This window comes from Pristiophorus japonicus, unplaced genomic scaffold (assembly GCF_044704955.1).
Source record: "Pristiophorus japonicus isolate sPriJap1 unplaced genomic scaffold, sPriJap1.hap1 HAP1_SCAFFOLD_228, whole genome shotgun sequence".
In the NCBI taxonomy this organism is placed as follows: domain Eukaryota; kingdom Metazoa; phylum Chordata; class Chondrichthyes; family Pristiophoridae; genus Pristiophorus; species Pristiophorus japonicus.
Window position 1 is genome coordinate 307,501 of NW_027251994.1, and position 22,743 is coordinate 330,243.

At 55.3% G+C, this 22,743-nt stretch overlaps 1 protein-coding gene across 1 annotated transcript; it reads right to left on the minus strand.

Moving 5' to 3' along the window:
• Window positions 1-1,320: 1,320 nt before the first annotated feature.
• Window positions 1,321-21,985, minus strand: LOC139245653 (hepatitis A virus cellular receptor 1-like). Its single transcript, XM_070871232.1, has 5 exons — window positions 21,807-21,985; window positions 7,821-7,928; window positions 3,887-3,994; window positions 3,232-3,383; window positions 1,321-1,329 (listed from the first exon to the last, which is right to left on the minus strand). Exons 1-5 carry the CDS (start codon window positions 21,868-21,870, stop codon window positions 1,321-1,323), a joined length of 441 nt encoding a protein of 146 aa, XP_070727333.1. The 5' UTR covers window positions 21,871-21,985.
• Between the last annotated feature and the right edge of the window lie 758 nt (window positions 21,986-22,743).

The following is a 22,743-nucleotide window of genomic DNA, read 5'->3' on the forward strand; positions in this document are numbered from 1 at the left end:
AACCTCCTCCAGCACCAACACCACTCCCTATTTCTGTAACCTCCTCCAAGGCCCTCGCCCCTCTCTATCTCTGTAACCTCCTCCAAGGCCCTCGCCCCTCCCTATCTCTGTAACCCCCTCCAGCCCCTACACCCCTCCCTATCTCTGTAACCTCCTCCAGCCCCTACACCCCTCCCTATATCTGTAACCTCCTCCAGCACCTACACCCCTCCCTATTTCTGTAACCTCCTCCAAGGCCCTCGCCCCTCTCTATCTCTGTAACCTCCTCCAAGGCCCTCGCCCCTCCCTATCTCTGTAACCCCCTCAAGCCCCTACACCCCTCCCTATCTCTATTACCCCCTCCAGCCCCTCCACCCCTCCCTATCTAAGTAACCTCCTCCAGCCCCAACACCCCTCCCTATCTAAGTAACCTCCTCCAACCCCTACAACACTTCCCTATCTCTTTAACCACCTCCAGTTCCAACACCTCTCCCTAGCTCTGTAACTCCCTCCAGCCCCTACACCCGTCCCTATCTCTGTCACCCCCTCGAGCCCCTACACCCCTCCCTATCTCTGTAACCTCCTCCAGCCCCTACACCCCTCCCTATCTCTGTAACCCCATCCAGCCCCTACACCCCTCCCTATCTCTGTAACCTCCTACAGCCCCAACACCCCTCCCTATCTCTGTAACCTGCACCAGCCCCTACACCCCTCCCTATCTTTGTAACATCCTCCAGCCCCAACACCCCTCCCTATCTCTGTAACCTCCTCCAGCCCCTACACCTCTCCCTATCTCTGTAACCTTCTCCAGCCCCTACACCCCTCCCCATCTCTGTAACCTCCTCCAGCCCCTACACCCCTCCCTATCTCTGTAACCCCCTCCAGACCCTACACCCCGCCCCATCTCTGTACCCTCCTCCAGCCCTTGCAACCCTCCCTATCTCTGTAACCTCCTGCAGCCCCTACACCCCTCCCTATCTCTGTAACCACCTCCAGCCCCTACCCCCCTCCCTATCTCTGTAACCCCCTCCAGCCCCGACACCCCTCCCTATCTCTGTAACCACCTCCAGCCCCTACCCCCCTCCCTATCCGCTCTCTCAGCTGGATGTAGAAGTTCTGGTCGCCAGGAAGGGCACTGTATAAATGGGAGTCTTATTTTCTTATCCTTCTGTCTGAGGGACTCCCAGACCCCTCCGACCCTGCAGCAGTGAACAAAGCAACAATGACCGAGGACGTGCTTACCCGGGAGGGTTCAATGGTCAGCAGCGAGTGTGGTCGGGACCCCAGGTGTACTGACAGCTGTCACTAAAGTTGTGTCACTGAGCACCGTCATTGGTGTGGTCATTGTACCTGAGGGGAGAGAGAAGCAGTTAGGTGAGGTCAATTTAATCCTCCTTGTTTTCAAATCCTCCATGGCCCTCGAACCCCGCTCCCTCCCTATCTCTGTAACCACCTCCAGCCCCTACACCACTCCCTATCTCTGTAACCCCCTCCAGCCCCTACACCCCTCCCTATCTCTGTAACCTCCTCCAGACCCTACACCCCACCCTATCTCTGTCACCTCCTCCAGACCCTACACCCCTCCCTATCTCTGTAACCTCCTCCAGACCCTACACCCCTCCCTATCTCTGTAACCCTCTCCAGTCGCTACACCCCTCCCTATCTCTGTAACCTCCTCCAGCCCCTACACACCTCCCTATCTCTGTAACCTCCTCCAGCACCAACACCACTCCCTATTTCTGTAACCTCCTCCAAGGCCCTCGCCCCTCTCTATCTCTGTAACCTCCTCCAAGGCCCTCGCCCCTCCCTATCTCTGTAACCCCCTCCAGCCCCTACACCCCTCCCTATCTCTGTAACCTCCTCCAGCCCCTACAACCCTCCCTATATCTGTAACCTCCTCCAGCACCTACACCCCTCCCTATTTCTGTAACCTCCTCCAAGGCCCTCGCCCCTCTCTATCTCTGTAACCTCCTCCAAGGCCCTCGCCCCTCCCTATCTCTGTAACCCCCTCAAGCCCCTGCACCCCTCCCTATCTCTATTACCCCCTCCAGCCCCTTCACCCCTCCCTATCTCTGTAACATCCTCCAGCCCCTAAATCCCTCCCTATCTCTGTAACCTCCTTCAGCCCCTACACCCCTCCCTATCTCTGTAACCTCCTTCAGCCCCTACACCCCTCCCTATCTCTGTAACCTCCTCCAGCCCCTACACCCGTCCCTATCTCTGTAACCTCCTCCAGCCCCTACACCCCTCCCTATCTCTCTAAACCCCTCCAGCCCCTACACCCCTCCCTATCACTGTAACCCCCTTCAGCCCCTACACCCCTCCCTATCTCTGTAACCCCCTCCAGCCCCTACACTTGTCCCGATCTCTGTAACCTCCTCCAGCCCCTACACCCCTCCGTATCTCAGTAACCGCCTCAGCCCCTACACCCCTCCCTATCTCTGTAACCTCCTCCAGCGCCTACACCCCTCCCTATATCTGTAACAACTCCAGCCCCTCCACCCCTCCCTATCTAAGTAACCTCCTCCAGCCCCTCCACCCCTCCCTATCTAAGTAACCTCCTCCAACCCCTACAACACTTCCCTATCTCTTTAACCACCTCCAGTTCCAACACCTCTCCCTAGCTCTGTAACTCCCTCCAGCCCCTACACCCCTCCCTATCTCTGTAACCTCCTCCAGCCCCTACACCCCTCCCTATCTCTGTAACACCATCCAGCCCCTACACCCCTCCCTATCTAAGTAACCTCCTCCAGCCCCTACACCCCTCCCTATCTCTGTAAACCCCTCCAGTCCCGACACCCCTCCCTATCTCTGTAACCTCCTCCAGGCCCTACACCCCTCCCTATCTCTGTAACCTCCTCCAGCCCCTACATCCCTCCCTATCTCTGTAACCTCCTACAGCCCCAATACCCCTCCCTATCTCTATAACCTCCTCCAGCCCCTACACCGCTCCCTATCTCTGTAACCTCCTCCAGCCCCTACACCCCTCCCTATCTAAGTAACCTCCTCCAACCCCTACAACCATCCCTATCTCTGTAACCTCCTCCAGACCCCTACACCCCTCCCTATCTCTGTAACCCCCTCCAACCCCTACACCCCTCCCTATCTCTGTAATCACCTCCAGCCCCGACCCCCCTCCCTATCCGCTCTCTCAGCTGGATGTAGAAGTTCCGGTCGTCAGGAAGGGCACTGTATAAATGGGAGTCTTATTTTCATATCCTTCTGTCTGAGGGACTCCCAGACCCCTCCGACCCTGCAGCAGTGAACAAAGCAACAATGACCGAGGTCGTGCTTACCCGGGAGGGTTGAATGGTCAGCAGTGAGTGTGGTCGAGACCCCAGGTGTACTGACAGCTGTCACTAAAGTTGTGTCACTGAGCACCGTCATTGGTGTGGTCATTGTACCTGAGGGGAGAGAGAAGCAGTTAGGTGAGGTCAATTTAATCCTCCTTGTTTTCAAATCCTCCATGGCCCTCGAACCCCGCTCCCTCCCTATCTCTGTAACCCCCTCCGGCCCCTACACCCCTCCCTATCTCTGTAACCTCCTCCAGCCACTACACCCCTCCCTATCTCTGTAAACCCCTCCAGCCACTCTACCCCTCGCTATCTCTGTAACCCCCTCCAGCCCCTACATCCCGCCCTATCTCTGTATCCCCCTCCAGCCCCTAAACCCCTCCCTATCTCTGTATCCCCCTCCAGCCCCTAAACCCCTCCCTATCTCTGTAACCCCCTCCAGTCCCTACACCCCTCCCTATCCGCTCTCTCAGCTGGATATAGAAGTTCTGGTTGCCAGGAAGGGCACTGTAAAAATGTGAGTCTTATTTTCATATCCTTCTGTCTGAGGGACTCCCAGACCCCTCCGACCCTGCAGCAGTGAACAAAGCAACAATGACCGAGGTCGTGCTTACCCGGGAGGGTTGAATGGTCAGCAGTGAGTGTGGTCGAGACCCCAGGTGTACTGACAGCTGTCACTAAAGTTGTGTCACTGAGCACCGTCATTGGTGTGGTCATTGTACCTGAGGGTAGAGAGAAGCAGTTAGGTGAGGTCAATTTAATCCTCCTTGTTTTCAAATCCTCCATGGCCCTCGACCCCGCTCCCTCCCTATCTCTGTAACCCCCTCCGGCCCCTACACCACTCCCTATCTCTGTAACCCCCTCCAGCCCCTACACCCCTCCCTATCTCTGTAACCCCCTCCAGCCCCTACACCCCTCCCTATCTCTGTAACCTCCTCCAGCCCCTACACTCCTCCCTATCTCTGTCACATCCTCCAGCCCCTACACCCCTCCCTATCTCTGTAACCACCTCCAGCCCCTACACCCCTCCCTATCTCTGTAACCTCATCCAGCCCCTACACCCCTCCCTATCTCTGTAACCTCCTCCAGCCCCTACACTCCTCCCTATCTCTGTCACATCCTCCAGCCCCTACACCCCTCCCTATCTCTGTAACCCCCTCCAGCCACTACACCCCTCCCTATCTCTGTAACCCCCTCCAGCCACTGGACCCCTCCCTATCTCTGTAAACCCCTCCAGCCCCTATACCCCTCGCTATCTCTGTAACCCCCTCCAGCCCCTACACACCTCCCTATCTCTGTAACCTCCTCCAGCCCCTACACCCCTCCCTATCTCTGTAACCCCCTCCAGCCACTAGACCCCTCCCTATCTCTGTAACCCCCTCCTACCGCTACACACCTCCCTCTCTCTGTAACCTCATCCAGCCCCTGCACACCTCCCTATCTCTGTAACCTCCTACAGCCCCAACACCCCTCCCTATCTCTGTAACCTCCTACAGCCCCTACACCCCTCCCTATCTCTGTAACCTCCTCCAGCTCCTACACCCCTCCCTATCTCTGTAACCTTCTCCAGCCCCTACACCCCTCCCTATCTTTGTAACCTCCTACAGCCCACCCCTCCCTATCTCTGGAAGCCCCTCCAGCTCCTACACCCCTCCCTATCTCTGTAACCTCCTCCAGCCACTACATCCCTCCCTATCTCTGTAACCCCTCCAGCCCCTAAACCCCTCCCTATCTCTGTAACCCCCTCCTACCGCTACACACCTCCCTCTCTCTGTAACCTCCTCCAGCACCTGCACCCCTCCCTATCTCTGTAACCTCATCCAGCCCCTACACCCCTCCCTATCTCTGTAACCTCCTCCAGCCCCGACACTCCTCCCCATCTCTGTCACATCCTCCAGCCCCGACACCCCTCCCTATCTCTGTAACCACCTCCAGCCCCTACACCCCTCCCTATCCCTGTAACCTCCTCCAGCCCCAACACCCCTCCCTATCTCTGTAATCTCTTCCAGCCCCTACACCCCTCCCTATCTCTGTAACCTCCTCCAGCCCCTACACTCTACCCTATCTCTGTAACCCCCTCCAGTCCCTACACCCCTCCCTATCTCTGTAACCTCCTCCAGCCCCTAAATCCCTCCCTATCTCTGTAACTCACTCTAGTCGCTACACCCCTCCCTATCTCGGTAACTTCCTCCAGCCCCTACACCCCTCCATATCTCTGTAACCCCCTCCAGCCCCTACACCCCTCCCTATCTCTGTAACCCCTTTCAGCCCCTACACCCCTCCCTATCTCTGTAATCTTCTCCTGCCCCTACACCTCTCCCTATCTCTGTAACCCCCTCCAGCCCCTACACCCCTCCCTATCTCTGTAACCCCCTCCAGCCCCTAAATCCCTCCCTATCTCTGTAACCCTCTCCAGTCGCTACACCCCTCCCGATCTCGGTAACCTCCTCCAGCACTTACACTCCTCCCTATCTCTATAACCTCCTCCAGCCCCGACTCCCCTCCCTACCTCTGTAACCTCCTCCAGCCCCTAAACCCCTCCTTATCTCTGTAACCCGCTCCTACCGCTACACCCCTCCCTATCTCTGCAACCTCCTCCAGCCCCTACACCCCTCCCTATCTCTGTAACCTCCTCCAGCCCCTACACCCCTCCCTATCTCTGTCACCTCCTGCAGCCCCTACACCCCTCCCGATATCTGTAACCTCCTCCAGCCCCACACCTCTCCCTATCTCTGTAACCTCCTCCAAGGCCCTCGCCCCTCCCTATCTCTGTAACCTCCTCCAGCCCCTACACCCCTCCCTATCTCTGTAACCTCCTCCAGACCCTACACCCGACCCTATCTCTGTAACCTCCTCCAGACCCTACACCCCTCCCTATCTCTGTAACCTCCTCCAGACCCTACACACCTCCCTATCTCTGTAACCTCCTCCAGACCCTACACCCCTCCCTATCTCTGTAACCCTCTCCAGTCGCTACACCCCTCCCTATCTCTGTACCGTCCTCCAGCCCCTACACCCCTCCCTATCTCTGTAACCTCCTCCAGCCCCTACACCCCTCCCTATCTCTGTAACCTCCTCCAGCACCTACACCCCTCCCTATTTCTGTAACCTCCTCCAAGGCCCTCGCCCCTCTCTATCTCTGTAACCTCCTCCAAGGCCCTCGCCCCTCCCTATCTCTGTAACCCCCTCCAGCCTCTACACCCCTCCCTATCTCTGTAACCTCCTCCAAGGCCCTCGCCCGTCCCTATCTCTGTAACCCCCTCAAGCCCCTACACCCCTCCCTATCTCTATAACCCCCTCCAGCCCCTTCACCCCTCCCTATCTCTGTAACATCCTCCAGCCCCTAAATCCCTCCCTATCTCTGTAACCTCCTTCAGCCCCTACACCCCTCCCTATCTCTGTAACCTCCTTCAGCCCCTACACCCGTCCCTATCTCTGTAGCATCCTCCAGCCCCTAAATCCCTCCCTATCTCTGTAACCTCCTCCAGCCCCTACACCCCTCCCTATCTCTGTAACCTCCTCCAGCCCCTACACCCCTCCCTATCTCTCTAAACCCCTCCAGCCCCTACACCCCTCCCTATCTCTGTAACCTCCTCCAGCTCCTACACCCCTGCCTATCTCTGTAACCTCCTCCAGCCCCTACATCCCTCCCTATCTCTGTAACCACCTTCGGCCCCTACACCCCTCCCTATCTCTGTAAACCCCTCCAGACACAACACCCCTCCCTATATCTGTAACAACTCCAGCCCCTCCACCCCTCCCTATCTCTGTAACCACCTCCAGCCCCTACACCCCTCCCTATCTCTGTAACCTCATCCAGCCCCTACACCCCTCCCTATCTCTGTAACCTCCTCCAGCCCCTACACTCCTCCCTAGCTCTGTAACTCCCTCCAGCCCCGACACCCGTCCCTATCTCTGTAAGCTCCTCCAGCCCCTACACCCCTCCCTATCTCTGTCACCCCCTCGAGCCCCTACACCCCTCCATATCTCTGTGCACTCCTCCAGCCCCTACACCTCTCCCTATCTCTGTAACCTCTTCCAGCCCCTACACCCCTCCCTATCTAAGTAACCTCCTCCAACCCCTACAACCATCCCTATCTCTGTAACCTCCTCCAGACCCCTACACCCCTCCCTATCTCTGTAACCCCCTCCAACCCCTACACCCCTCCCTATCTAAGTAACCTCCTCCAACCCCTACAACCATCCCTATCTCTGTAACCTCCTCCAGACCCCTACACCCCTCCCTATCTCTGTAACCCCTCCAACCCCTACACCCCTCCCTATCTCTGTAACCCCCTCCAACCCCTACACCCCTCCCTATCTCTGTAACCTCCTCCAGCCCCTAAACCCCTCCCTATCTCTGTAATCACCACCAGCCCCTACCCCCCTCCCTATCCGCTCTCTCAGCTGGATGTAGAAGTTCTGGTTGCCAGGAAGGGCACTGTAAAAATGCGAGTCTTATTTTCTTATCCTTCTGTCTGAGAGACTCCCAGACCCCTCCGACCCTGCAGCGGTGAAGGAAGCAACAATGACCGAGGTCGTGCTTACCCAGGAGGACTGAATGGTCAGCAGTGAGTGTGGTCGAGACCCCAGGTGTACTGACAGCTGTCACTAAAGTTGTGTCACTGAGCACCGTCATTGGTGTGGTCATTGTACCTGAGGGGAGAGAGAAGCAGTTAGGTGAGGTCAATTTAATCCTCCTTGTTTTCAAATCCTCCATGGCCCTCGAACCCCGCTCCCTCCCTATCTCTGTAACCTCCTCCAGCCCCGACACCCCTCCCCATCTCTGTAACCCCCTCCAGCCCCTACACCCCTCCCTATCTCTGTAACCACCTCCAGCCCCTACACCCCTCCCTATCTCTGTAACCTCATCCAGCCCCTACACCCCTCCCTATCTCTGTAACCTCCTCCAGCCCCTACACTCCTCCCTATCTCTGTCACATCCTCCAGCCCCTACACCCCTCCCTATCTCTGTAACCACCTCCAGCCCCTACACCCCTCCCTATCCCTGTAACCTCCTCCAGCCCCTACACCCCTCCCTATCTCTGTCACCACCTCCATCCCCTACACCCCTCCCTATCTCTGTATCCTCCTCCAGCCGCTACACCCCTCCCTATCTCTGTAACCCCCTCCAGCCCCTACACCCCTCCCTATCGCTGTAACCTCCTCCAGACCCCTACACCCCTCCGTATCTCTGTAACCTCCTCCAGCCACTACACCCTTCCCTATCTCTGTAACCCCTCCAGCCCCTAAACCCCTCCCTATCTCTGTAACCCCCTCCTACCGCTACACACCTCCCTCTCTCTGTAACCTCCTCCAGCCCCTGCACACCTCCCTATCTCTGTAACCTCCTCCAGCCCCTACACACCTCCCTATCTCTGTAACCCCCTCCAGCCACTACACCCCTCCCTATCTCTGTAACCCCTCCAGCCCCTAAACCCCTCCCTATCTCTGTAACCCCCTCCTACCGCTACACACCTCCCTCTCTCTGTAACCTCCTCCAGCCCCTGCACACCTCCCTATCTCTGTAACCTCCTCCAGCCCCTACACACCTCCCTATCTCTGTAACCTCCTACAGCCCCAACACACCTCCCTATCTCTGTAACCTCCCCCAGCCCCTATACCCCTCCCTATCTCTGTAACCTCCTCCAGCTCCTACACCCCTCCCTATCTCTGTAACCTTCTCCAGCCCCTACACCCCTCCCTATCTTTGTAACCTCCTAAAGCCCACCCCTCCCTATCTCTGGAACCCCCTCCAGCCCCGACACCCCTCCCTATCTCTGTAACCTCCTCCAGCCACTACATCCCTCCCTATCTCTGTAACCCCTCCAGCCCCTAAACCCCTCCCTATCTCTGTAACCCCCTCCTACCGCTACACACCTCCCTCTCTCTGTAACCTCCTCCAGCACCTGCACACCTCCCTATCTCTGTAACCTCCTCCAGCCCCTACACCCCTCCCTATCTCTGTAACCTCCTCCAGCCCCTACACCCCTCCCTATCTCTGTAACCACCTCCAGCCCCTACACCCCTCCCTATCTCTGCAACCTCATCCAGCCCCTACACCCCTCCCTATCTCTGTAACCTCCTCCAGCCCCTACACTCCTCCCTATCTCTATCACATCCTCCAGCCCCTACACCCCTCCCTATCTCTGTAACCACCTCCAGCCCCTACACCCCTCCCTATCCCTGTAACCTCCTCCAGCCGCTACACCCCTCCCTATCTCTGTAACCTCTTCCAGCCCCTACACCACACCCTATCTCTGTAACCTCCTCCAGCCCCTACACCCTACCCTATCTCTGTAACCCCCTCCAGTCCCTACACCCCTCCCTATCTCTGTAACCTCCTCCAGCCCCTAAATCCCTCCCTATCTCTGTAACTCACTCTAGTCGCTACACCCCTCCCTATCTCGGTAACTTCCTCCAGCCCCTACACCCCTCCCTATCTCTGTAACCCCCTCCAGCCCCTACACCCCTCCCTATCTCTGTAACCCCCTTCAGCCCCTACACCCCTCCCTATCTCTGTAATCTTCTCCTGCCCCTACACCTCTCCCTATCTCTGTAACCCCCTCCAGCCCCTACACCCCTCCCTATCTCTGTAACCCTCTCCAGTCGCTACACCCCTCCCGATCTCGGTAACCTCCTCCAGCACTTACACTCCTCCCTATCTCTGTAACCTCCTCCAGCCCCTACTCCCCTCCCTACCTCTGTAACCTCCTCCAGCCCCTAAACCCCTCCCTATCTCTGTAACCCGCTCCTACCGCTACTCCCATCCCTATCTCTGCAAGCTCCTCCAGCCCCTACACCCCTCCCTATCTCTGTAACCTCCTCCAGCCCCTACACCCCTCCCTATCTCTGTCACCTCCTACAGCCCCTACACCCCTTCCGATATCTGTAACCTCCTCCAGCCCCACACCTCTCCCTATCTCTGTAACCTCCTCCAAGGCCCTCGCCCCTCCCTATCTCTGTAACCTCCTCCAGCCCCTACACCCCTCCCTATCTCTGTAACCTCCTCCAGCCCCTACACCCCTCCCTATCTCTGTAACCCCATCCAGCCCCTTCACCCCTCCCTATCTCTGTACCCTCCTCCAGCCCCTACACCCCTCCCTATCTCTGTAACCCCCTCCAGCCCATACACCCCTCCCTATCTCTGTAACCCCCTCCAGTCCCTACACCCCTCCCTATCTCTGTAACCCACTCCAGCCCCTAAACACCTCCCTATCTCTGTAACCTCCTCCAGCCCCACACCTCTCCCTGTCTCTGTAACCTCCTCCAAGTCCCTCGCCCCTCCCTATCTCTGTAACCTCCTCCAGTCCCTACACCTCTCCCTATCTCTGTAACCTCCTCCAGTCCCTACACCTCTCCCTATCTCTGTAACCCCCTCCACCCCCTACACCCCTCCCTATCTCTGTACCCTTCTCCAGCCCCTGCACCCCACCCTATCTCTGTAACCCCCTCCAGTCCCTACAGCCCTCCCTATCTCTGTAACCCCCTCCAGCCCCTAAATCCCTCCCTATCTCTGTAACCCTCTCCAGTCACTACACCCCTCCCTATCTCTGTAACCTCCTCCAGCCCCTAAACCCCTCCCTATCTCTGTAACCCCCTCCTACCGCTACACCCCTCCCTCTCTCTGTAACCTCCTCCAGCACCTGCACCCCTCTCTATCTCTGTAACCTCCTCCAGCCCATACACCCCTCCCTATCTCTGTAACCCCCTCCAGCCCCGACACCCCTCCCTATCTCTGTATCCTTCTCCAGCCCCTACACCCCTCCCTATCTCTGTAAACAACTCCAGCCCCTAATACCCTCCCTATATCTGTAACCCCTTCTAGCCACTACGCCCCTCCCTATCTCTGCAACACCCTCTCACCGCTCAACCCCTCTAATTCTGCCCTCCTGACCATCCCTGATTAACATCGCTCCACCATCGGTGGCCGTACCGTCAGCTGCCTGGGCCCCAAGGTCTGGAACTCCCTCTCTAAACCTCTCCGTCTCTCTCTCCTCTCTAAGATGACGGGCAGTACTGAGGGAGCACCGCACTGTCGGAGGGGCAGTACTGAGGGAGCACCGCACTGTCGGAGGGGCAGTACTGAGGGAGCACCGCACTGTCGGAGGAGCAGTACTGAGGGAGCACCGCACTGTCGGAGGGGCAGTACTGAGGGAGCGCCGCACTGTCGGAGGGGCAGTACTGAGGGAGCACCGCACTGTCGGAGGAGCAGTACTGAGGGAGCACCGCACTGTCGGAGGGGCAGTACTGAGGGAGCGCCGCACTGTCGGAGGGGCAGTACTGAGGGAGCACCGCACTGTCGGAGGGGCAGTACTGAGGGAGCTCTCGGGTGGATGTAAAAGATCCCGGGGCCACTATTTGGAAGAAGAGCAGGGGGAGTTCTCCCCGGTGTCCTGGGGCCAATATTTATCCCTCAACCAAGATCACTAACACAGACGATCTGGGTCATTATCACATTGGCTGTGTGTGGAATCTTGCTGTGCGCAAATTGGCTTTTCCCACATTACAACAGCGAGCACACTTGGAAAAAGTGCTTCATTGGCTGTGAGGCGCTTTGGCACGTCCTGAGCTGATTGAAGGCTCTATATGAATGCAAGACTCTCTTTCGCTTCCTGATATTGGTGATATATCGTGTGCGTGAGCCTGTTTGAAATGTTGCGAAGTCGCCTTCAACCATCTGTGCATGGCTGACTCGATGAGAGGCCCCAGCCACTGGAACGTTTAGCAATCAGCCTGCCTTGTGTGATCAGGGCCTGTTGTTCCTTGCAACACTACGCTGTCTTACATTGGCGACAATTGCACAGACACAGGCCGGTGTTTAAGCTCCCCACGAGCCTTCTCCCTCACCCTCTCCATCTCCCTCCTTACCCACATCCTTCTATTCCTTTCTCCCCCGTGTGTTTCTATTCATAGGCAGTCCCTCGGAATCGAGGAAGACTTGCCTCCACTCTTAACACGAGTCCTGAGGTGGCTGAACAGTCCAATACGGGAACCACAGACCCTGTCACAGGTGGGACAGATAGACGTTGAGGGAAGGGGAGGGTGGGACAGATAGACGTTGAGGGAAGGGGAGGGTGGGACAGACAGACGTTGAGGGAAGGGGAGGGTGGGACAGATAGACGTTGAGGGAAGGGGAGGGTGGGACAGACAGACGTTGAGGGAAGGGGAGGGTGGGACAGACAGACATTGAGGGAAGGGGAGGGTGGGACAGATAGACGTTGAGGGAAGGGGAGGGTGGGACAGATAGACGTTGAGGAAAGGGGAGGGTGGGACTGGTTTGCCGCACGCTCCTTCCGCTGCCTGCGCTTGGTTTCTGCACGCTCTCGGCGACGAGACTCGAGGTGCTCAGCGCCCTCCCGGATGCACTCCCTCCACTTAGGGCGGACTGGTCTTTGGGCCCAGGGACTCCCAGGTGTCGGTGGGGATGTTGCACTTTATCAGGGGGGCTTTGAGGGTGGTCCCTTGTAACGTTTCCTCTGCCCACCTTTGGCCCGTTTGCCTGAGAAGGAGTTCCGAGTAGAGCGCTTGCTTTGGGGAGTCTCGTGTCTGGGGGACATGCGGACAATGTGGCCCTGCCCAGCGGGGCTGGTCGAGTGTGGTCAGTGCTTCGATGCTGGGGATGTTGGGCCTGGTCGAGGACGCTAATGTTGGTGCGTCTGTCCTCCCGGGAGATTTGCAGGATCTTGCGGAGACATCGTTGGTGGTATTTCTCCAGCGACTTGAGGTGTCTACTGTACATGGTCCATGTCTCTGAGCCATACAGGAGGGCGGGTATCACTACAGCCCTGTAGACCATGAGCTCAGTGGTGGATTTGAGGGCCTGGTCTTCAAACACTCTTATCCTCGAAGGCTGCACTGGCGCACTGGAGGCGGTGTTGGATCTCGTCATCAATGTCTGTTGAGAGGAGGCTTCTACAGTTTCCCCCTTAACTGCAGGTCTGCTGTCAACATCATTATTTAAGGAGGGATATACTTGCATTGGAGGCAGTTCAGAGAAGGTTCACTCGGTTGATTCCGGGGATGAGGTGGTTGACTTATGAGGAAAGGTTGAGGAGGTTGGGCCTCTACTCATTGGAATTCAGAAGAATGAGAGGTGATCTTATCGAAACGTATCAGATTATGAGGGGACTCGACAAGGAGGATGCAGAGAGGATGTTCCCACTGATGGGGGAGACTAGAACTAGGGGGCATGGTCTTAGAATAAGGGGCCGCCCATTTAAAACTGAGATGAGGAGGAATTTCTTCTCTCAGAGGGTTGTAAATCTGTGGAATTCTCTGCCCCAGAGAGCTGTGGAGGCCGGGACATTGAATATATTTAAGGTGGAGATAGACAGATTTTTGAGCGATAAGGGAGTGAAGGGTTATGGGGAGTGGGCAGGGAAGTGGAGCTGAGTCCATGATCGGATCAACCATGATCATATTAAATAGTGGAGCAGGCTCGAAGGGCCGAATGGCCAACTCCTGCTTCTATTTCTTATGTTCGTAAAAACCGATCTCTTCGACCAAGATTACTTGTCCAAAGATTAACATGTGGCTTGCTGTCAAAGTTTATTCGATAATTGCTTCTGTGAAGCATCTTGGGACGTTTCAGTACATTACAGGCTCCATATAAATTCAACTTGTTGTTGTAAAAGTCGGACAAGTGTTGGGGAGCGGCTGGAGTTGGAGAATTGGACTATGGTCTGAACCACCCGTGAACAGAGGAGGCTGAGGGGAGACCTGATTGAGGTGTATAAAATGATGAGGGGCCTGGATAGAGTGGATAGGACGGACCTGTTTCCCTGGGCAGAGGGGTCAACAACCAGGGGGCGTGGATTGAAAGTAATTGGGGGGAGGTTTAGAGGGGGTTTGAGGGGAAATGTCTTCACCCAGAGGGTGGTGAGGGTCTGGGGGGGAACTCACTGCCTGAAAGGGTGGTAGAGGCAGAAACCCTCACCACATTTGGATGTACACTTGAAGTGCTGTAACCTGCAGGGCTACGGACCGAGAGCTGGAAAGTGGGATTAGGCTGGGTAGCTCATGGTCGGCCGGCACAACACGAACACGATGGGCCGAATGGCCTCCCTCTGTGCTATAAATTTCTCTGGTTGTATATGGAGTATCGGTGTTAGAATGTGGTATCTGTCGTGTTGAATGTATCTATGCAGTGACTACATCAGTCAAAGTCTTGTCATTGAATGGGTAACTCAGACTGCTGGTTCGAAACTTCAATCCCATTCTTTGTGATTGTAACATTGGCTTTGCAATGTCATTGGATTTGGCTACCACTGGCTCCCAGATATTCCTGGGGATCGGGACACATGAATATTCCTGATACACTGTATCATCATAAAGCAATCACACGTCAGATACAAAGTAGTGAGATAGAGAGTAAAGCTCCCTCTACACTGTCCCATCAAACACTCCCAGGGCAGGTACAGGGGGTTAGATACAGAGTAAAGCTCCCTCTACACTGTCCCATCAAACACTCCCAGGGCAGGTACAGGGAGTTAGATACAGAGTAAAGCTCCCTCTACACTGTCCCATCAAACACTCCCAGGGCAGGTACAGGGGGTTAGATACAGAGTAAAGCTCCCTCTGCACTGTCCCATCAAACACTACCAGGGCAGGTACAGGGGGTTAGATACAGATTAAAGCTCCCTCTACATTGTCCCATCAAACACTCCCAGGGCAGGTACAGCACGGGATTAGATACAGAGTAAAGCTCCCTCTACACTGTCCCATCAAACACTCCCAGGGCAGGTACAGGGGGTTAGATACAGAGTAAAGCTCCCTCTACACTGTCCCATCAAAAACTCCCAGGGCAGGTACAGGGGGTTAGATACAGGGTAAAGCTCCCTCCACACTGTCCCATCAAACACTTCCAGGGCAGGTACAGGGGGTTAGATACAGAGTAAAGCTCCCTCTACACTGTCCCAGCAAACACTCCCAGGGCAGGTACAGCACGGGGTTAGATACAGAGTAAAGCTCCCTCTACACTGTCCCATCAAACACTCCCAGGGCAGGTACAGGAGGTTAGATACAGAGTAACGCTCCCTCTACACTGTCCCCATCAAACACTCCCAGGACAGGTACAGCACAGGGTTAGATACAGAGTTAAGCTCCCTCTACACTGTCCCCATCAAACACTCCCAGGGCAGGTACAGGGGGTTAGGTACAGAGTAAAGCTCCCTCTACACTGTCCCATCAAACACTCCCAGGGCAGGTACAGGGGGTTAGATACAGAGTAAAGCTCCCTCTACACTGTCCCATCAAACACTCCCAGGGCAGGTACAGGGGGTTAGATACAGAGTAATGCTCCCTCTACACTGTCCCATCAAACACTCCCAGGGCAGGTACAGGGGGTTAGATACAGAGTAAAGCTCCCTCTACACTGTCCCATCAAACACTCCCAGGGCAGGTACAGGGGGTTAGATACAGAGTAAAGCTCCCTCTACACTGTCCCATCAAACACTCCCAGGGCACTCCCCTCCACCCCCTACACCCCTCCCTATCTCTGTACCCTTCTCCAGCCCCTGCACCCCACCCTATCTCTGTAACCCCCTCCAGTCCCTACAGCCCTCCCTATCTCTGTAACCCCCTCCAGCCCCTAAACCCCGCCCTATCTCTGTAACCCTCTCCAGTCACTATACCACTCCCTATCTCTGTAACATCCTCCAGCCCCTAAACCCCTCCCTATCTTTGTAACCCCCTCCTACCGCTACACCCCTCCCTCTCTCTGTAACCTCCTCCAGCCCCTACACCCGTCCCTATCTCTGTAACCTCCTCCAGCCCCTACACCTCTCCCTATCTCTGTAACCCCCTCCAGCCCCTACACCCCTCCCTATCTCTGTAACCTCCTCCAGCCCCTACACCTCTCCCTATCTCTGTAACCCCCTCCAGCCCCGACACCCCTCCCTATCTCTGTAACCTCCTCCAGCCCCTACACCCCTCCCTATCTCTGTAACCCCCTCCAGCCCCGACACCCCTCCCTATCTCTGTAACCTCCTCCAGCCCCTACTACCCTCCCTATCTCTGCAACACCCTCTCACCGCTCAACCCCTCTAATTCTGCCCTCCTGACCATCCCTGATTCACATCGCTCCACCATCGGTGGCCGTACCGTCAGCTGCCTGGGCCCCAAGGTCTGGAACTCCCTCCCTAAACCTCTCCGCCTCTCTCTCCTCCCTAAGATGACGGGCAGTACTGAGGGAGCACCGCACTGTCAGAGGGGCAGTACTGAGGGAGTGCCGCACTGTCGGAGGGGCAGTACTGAGGGAGTGCCGCACTGTCGGAGGGGCAGTACTGAGGGAGCGCCACACTGTCGGAGGGGCAGTACTGAGGGAGCGCCGCAATGTCGGAGGGGCAGTACTGAGGGAGCGCCGCACTGTCGGAGGAGCAGTGCTGAGGGAGTGCCGCACTGTCGGAGGGGCAGTACTGAGGGAGCGTCGCACTGTCACAGGGGCAGTACTGAGGGAGCACCGCATTGTTGGAGGGGCAGTACTGAGGGAGTGCCGCACTGTCGGAGGGGCAGTACTGAGGGAGCGCCGCACTGTCGGAGGGGCAGTACTGAGGGAGTGCTGCACTGTCGGAGGGGCAGTACTGAAGGAGCGCCGCAATGTCGGAAGGGCAGTACTGAGGGAGTGCCGCACTGTCGGAGGGGCAGTACTGAGGGAGCGCCGCACTGTCGGAGGGGCAGTACTGAGGGAGTGCCGCACTGTCGGAGGGGCAGTACTGAGGGAGCACCGCACTGTCGGAGGGGCAGTACTGAGGGAGCACCGCACTGTTGGAGGGGCAGTACTGAGGGAGCACCGCACTGTCGGAGGGGCAGTACTGAGGGAGCGCCGCACTGTCGGAGGGGCAGTACTGAGGGAGCTCTCGGGTGGATGTAAAGGATCCCGGGGCCACTATTTGGAAGAAGAGCAGGGGGAGTTCTCCCCGGTGTCCTGGGGCCAATATTTATCCCACAACCAACATCACGAAAAACAGACGATCTGGGTCATTATCACATTGGCTGTGTGTGGAATCTTGCTGTGCGCAAATTGGCTTTTCCCACATTACAACAGCGAGCACACTTGGAAAAAGTGCTTCATTGGCTGTGAGGCGCTTTGGCACGTCCTGAGCTGATTGAAGGCTCTATATGAACGCAAGACTGTCTTTCGCTTCCTGATATTGGTGATATATCGTGTGCGTGAGCCTGTTTGAAATGTTGCGAAGTCGCCTTCAACCATCTGTGCATGGCTGACTCGATGAGAGGCCCCAGCCACTGGAACATTTAGCAATCAGCCTGCCTTGTGTGATCAGGGCCTGTTGTTCCTTGCAACACTACGCTGTCTTACATTGGCGACAATTGCACAGACACAGGCCGGTGTTTAAGCTCCCCACGAGCCTTCTCCCTCACCCTCTCCATCTCCCTCCTTCCCCATATCCTTCTATTCCTTTCTCCCCCGTGTGTTTCTATTCATAGGCAGTCCCTCGGAATCGAGGAAGACTTGCCTCCACTCTTAACACGAGTCCTGAGGTGGCTGAACAGTCCAATACGGGAACCACAGTCCCTGTCACAGGTGGGACAGACAGACGTTGAGGGAAGGGGAGGGTGGGACAGATAGACGTTGAGGGAAGGGGAGGGTGGGACAGATAGACGTTGAGGGAAGGGGAGGGTGGGACAGATAGACGTTGAGGGAAGGGGAGGGTGGGACTGGTTTGCCGCACGCTCCTTCCGCTGCCTGCGCTTGGTTTCTGCACGCTCTCGGCGACGAGACTCGAGGTGCTCAGCGCCCTCCCGGATGCACTCCCTCCACTTAGGGCGGACTGGTCTTTGGGCCCAGGGACTCCCAGGTGTCGGTGGGGATGTTGCACTTTATCAGGGAGGCTTTGAGGGTGGTCCCTTGTAACGTTTCCTCTGCCCACCTTTGGCCCGTTTGCCCGTGAAGGAGTTCCGAGTAGAGCGCTTGCTTTGGGGAGTCTCGTGTCTGGGGGACATGCGGAGCTGGTCGAGTGTGGTCAGTGCTTCGATACTGGGGATGTTGGCCTGGTCGAGGACGCTAACGTTGGTGCGTCTGTCCTCCCGGGGGATTTGCAGGATCTTGCGGAGACAGCGTTGGTGGTATTTCTCCAGCGACTTGAGGTGTCTACTGTACATGGTCCATGTCTCTGAGCCATACAGGAGGGCGGGTATTACTACAGCCCTGTAGACCAGGAGCTCGGTGGTGGATTTGAGGTACTGGTCTTCAAACACTCTTTTCCTCGAAGGCTGCACTGGCGCACTGGAGGCGGTGTTGGATCTCGTCATCAATGTCTGTTGAGAGGAGGCTTCTACAGTTTCCCCCTTAAATGCAGCTCTGCTGTCAACATCATTATTTAAGGAGGGATATACTTGCATTGGAGGCAGTTCAGAGAAGGTTCACTCAGTTGATTCCTGAGATAAAGGGGCTGACTTATGAGGAAAGGTTGAGGAGGTTGGGCCTCTACTCATTGGAGTTTAGAAGAATGAGAGGTGATCTTATCGAAATGTATCAGATTCTGAGGGGACTGGACAGGATATATGCAGATAGGATGTTTCCACTGATGGGGGAGACTAGAACTAGGGGGCACAGTCTCAGAATAAGGGGCTGCCCATTTAAAACTGAGATGAGGAGGAATTTCTTCTCTCTGAGAGTTGTAAATCTGTGGAATTCTCTGCCCCAGAGAGCTGTGGAGGCTGGGTCATTGAATATATTTAAGGTGGAGATAGACAGATTTTTGAGCGATAAGGGAGTGAAGGGTTATGGGGAGCAGGCGGGGAAGTGGAGCTGAGTCCATTATCGGATCAGCCATGATGGTATTAAATGGCGGAGCAGGCTCAAGGGGCCGAATGGCCAACTGCTGCTCCTATTTCTGATGTTCTTAAAAACCGATCTCTTCGACCAAGATTACCTGTCCAAAGATTAACATGTGGCTTGCTGTCAAAGTTTATTCGATAATTGCTTCTGTGAAGCATCTTGGGACGTTTCAGTACATTACAGGCTCCATATAAATTCAACTTGTTGTTGTAAAAGTCGGACAAGTGTTGGGGAGCGGCTGGAGTTGGAGAATTGGACTATGGTCTGAACCACCCGTGAACAGAGGAGGCTGAGGGGAGACCTGATTGAGGTGTATAAAATGATGAGGGGCCTGGATAGAGTGGATAGGACGGACCTGTTTCCCTGGGCAGAGGGGTCAACAACCAGGGGGCGTGGATTGAAAGTAATTGGGGGGAGGTTTAGAGGGGGTTTGAGGGGAAATGTCATCACCCAGAGGGTGGTGGGGGTCTGGGGGGGAACTCACTGCCTGAAAGGGGGGTAGAGGCAGAAACCCTCACCACATTTGGATGTACACTTGAAGTGCTGTAACCTGCAGGGCTACGGACCGAGAGCGGGAAAGTGGGATTAGGCTGGGTAGCTCTTGGTCGGCCGGCACAACACGAACACGATGGGACGAATGGCCTCCCTCTGTGCTGTAAATTTCTCTGGTTGTCTATGGAGTATCGGTGTTAGAATGTGGTATCTGTCATGTTGAATGTATCTATGCAGTGACTACATCAGTCAAAGTCTTGTCATTGAATGGGTAACTCAGACTGCTGGTTCCAAACTTCAATCCCATTCCTTGTGATTGTAACATTGGCTTTGCAATGTCATTGGATTTGGCTACCACTGGCTCCCAGATATTCCTGGGGATCGGGACACATGAATATTCCTGATACACTGTATCATCATAAAGCAATCACACGTCAGATACAAAGTAGTGAGATAGAGAGTAAAGCTCCCTCTACACTGTCCCATCAAACACTCCCAGGGCAGGTACAGGGGGTTAGATACAGAGTAAAGCTCCCTCTACACTGTCCCATCAAACACTCCCAGGGCAGGTACAGGGGGTTAGATACAGAGTAAAGCTCCCTCTACACTGTCCCATCAAACACTCCCAGGGCAGGTACAGGGGGTTAGATACAGAGTAAAGCTCCCTCTACACTGTCCCATCAAACACTCCCAGGGCAGGTACAGGGAGTTAGATACAGAGTAAAGCTCCCTCTACACTGTCCCATCAAACACTCCCAGGGCAGGTACAGGGGGTTAGATACAGAGTAAAGCTCCCTCTGCACTGTCCCATCAAACACTACCAGGGCAGGTACAGGGGGTTAGATACAGATTAAAGCTCCCAAACATTGTCCCATCAAACACTCCCAGGGCAGGTACAGCACGGGATTAGATACAGAGTAAAGCTCCCTCTACACTGTCCCATCAAACACTCCCAGGGCAGGTACAGGGGGTTAGATACAGAGTAAAGCTCCCTCTACACTGTCCCATCAAAAACTCTCAGGGCAGGTACAGGGGGTTAGATACAGAGTAAAGCTCCCTCCACACTGTCCCATCAAACACTCCCAGGGCAGGTACAGGGGGTTAGATACAGAATAAAGCTCCCTCTACACTGTCCCAGCAAACACTCCCAGGGCAGGTACAGCACGGGGTTAGATACAGAGTAAAGCTCCCTCTACACTGTCTCATCAAACACTCCCAGGGCAGGTACAGGGGGGTTAGATACAGAGTAACGCTCCCTCTACACTGTCCCCATCAAACACTCCCAGGACAGGTACAGCACAGGGTTAGATACAGAGTAAAGCTCCCTCTACACTGTCCCCATCAAACACTCCCAGGGCAGGTACAGGGGGTTAGGTACAGAGTAAAGCTCCCTCTACACTGTCCCATCAAACACTCCCAGGGCAGGTACAGGAGGTTAGATACAGAGTAAAGCTCCCTCTACACTTTCCCATCAAACACTCCCAGGGCAGGTACAGGGGGTTAGATACAGAGTAAAGCTCCCTCTACACTATCCCATCAAACACTCCCAGAGCAGGTACAGGGGGTTAGATACAGAGTAAAGCTCCCTCGACACTGTCCCCATCAAACACTCCCAGGACAGGTACAGCACAGGGTTAGATACAGAGTAAAGCTCCCTCTACACTGTCCCATCAAATACTCCCAGGGCAGGTACAGGGGGTTAGATACAGAGTAAAGCTCCCTCTACACTGTCCCATCAAACACTCCCAGGGCAGGTACAGGGGGTTAGATACAGAGTAAAGCTCCCTCTACACTGTCCCATCAAACACTCCCAGGGCAGGTACAGGGGGTTAGGTACAGAGTAAAGCTCCCTCTACACTGTCCCCATCAAACACTCCCAGGGCAGGTACAGGAGGTTAGATACAGAGTAAAGCTCCCTCTACACTGTCCCATCAAACACTCCCAGGGCAGGTACAGGGGGTTAGATACAGAGTAAAGCTCCCTCTGCACTGTCCCATCAAACACTCCCAGGGCAGGTACAGAGGGTTAGATACAGAGTAAAGCTCCCTCTACACTGTCCCATCAAACACTCCCAGGGCAGGTACAGGGGGTTAGATACAGAGTAAAGCTCCCTCTACACTGTCCCATCAAACACTCCCAGGGCAGGTACAGGTGGTTACATACAGAGTAAATGAGGAAGCTGACAATTACTGCACTCTGATACCCTGAGAACCTCACTCTGGTCAAGCTGACAATCTTACCAGCTCCCTCCATGGACACACATGTCACGATGATCGCCCAGATCAATCTCCTGGAGACCACCATGGCCTTGAGGTTATGAAGAGGCCCTGATCCTGACCCACGACCTTGCTGCACTCTCTCGGGTCTGATGCTCTGTCCTGCAATGGCTCCGTCGATGAATTGGAGTCCAGTGTGTGCACCAGAGCAGGTTCTCTCTCCAGTCCCTTATCAGTCTCCACCATGACATGGCAGCAGGCTTTCCTGGAAGGGTGTAACTCCTTAAAGCACTCTCCCCGATTCCTCAGTAATCACATTTCTCTCGCTAATATATTGCTCACAGCGTTTAAAAAACTTTCCCATTTCTGGTGCGCCTTTCAGCAGCTGGGCAAGTTCCAATGCGCTTCTCAGATAACGAAGTATTTTATTTTTAAGTGTGTTTGCTGTTAACAGAGAAACATAGACAATAGGTGCAGGAGCAGGCCATTCGGCCCTTCGAGCCTGCACCACCATTCAATAAGATCATGGCTGATCATTCCCTCAGTACCCCTTTCCTGCTTTCTCTCCATACCTCTTGATCCCTTTAGCCGTAAGGGCCACATCTAACTCCCTTTTAAATATATCTAACGAACTGGCCCCAACAACTTTCTGCGGTAGAGAATTCCACAGGTTCACCACTCTCTGGGTGAAGAAGTTTCTCCTCATCTCGGTCCTAAATATCTTACCCCTTATCCTTAGACTGTGACCTCTGGTTCTGGACTTCCCCAACATCAGGAACATTCTTCCTGCATCTAACCTGTCCAATCCCGTCATAATTTTATATGTTTCAATGAGATCCCTTCTCATCCTTCTAAATTCCAGTGAATACAAGCCCAGTCGATCCAGTCTTTCTTCATATGTCAGTCCTGCCATCCCGGGAATCAGTCTGGTGAACCTTCGCTGCACTCCTTCAATAGCAAG

What these genes read in the sequence shown, in the direction of transcription:
- LOC139245653 (XM_070871232.1), bottom strand. Translation starts at nt 21,870, where the DNA reads ATGGTGGTCTCCAGGAGATTGATCTGGGCGATCATCGTGACATGTGTG. An exon ending in TGTGTCCATGGAGGGAGCTG is followed by an intron (nt 7,929 to 21,806) that starts GTAAGATTGTCA and finishes CTCTCCCCTCAG; the next exon opens with GTACAATGACCACACCAATG. An exon ending in TGACCATTCAACCCTCCCGG is followed by an intron (nt 3,384 to 3,886) that starts GTAAGCACGACC and finishes CTCTCCCCTCAG; the next exon opens with GTACAATGACCACACCAATG.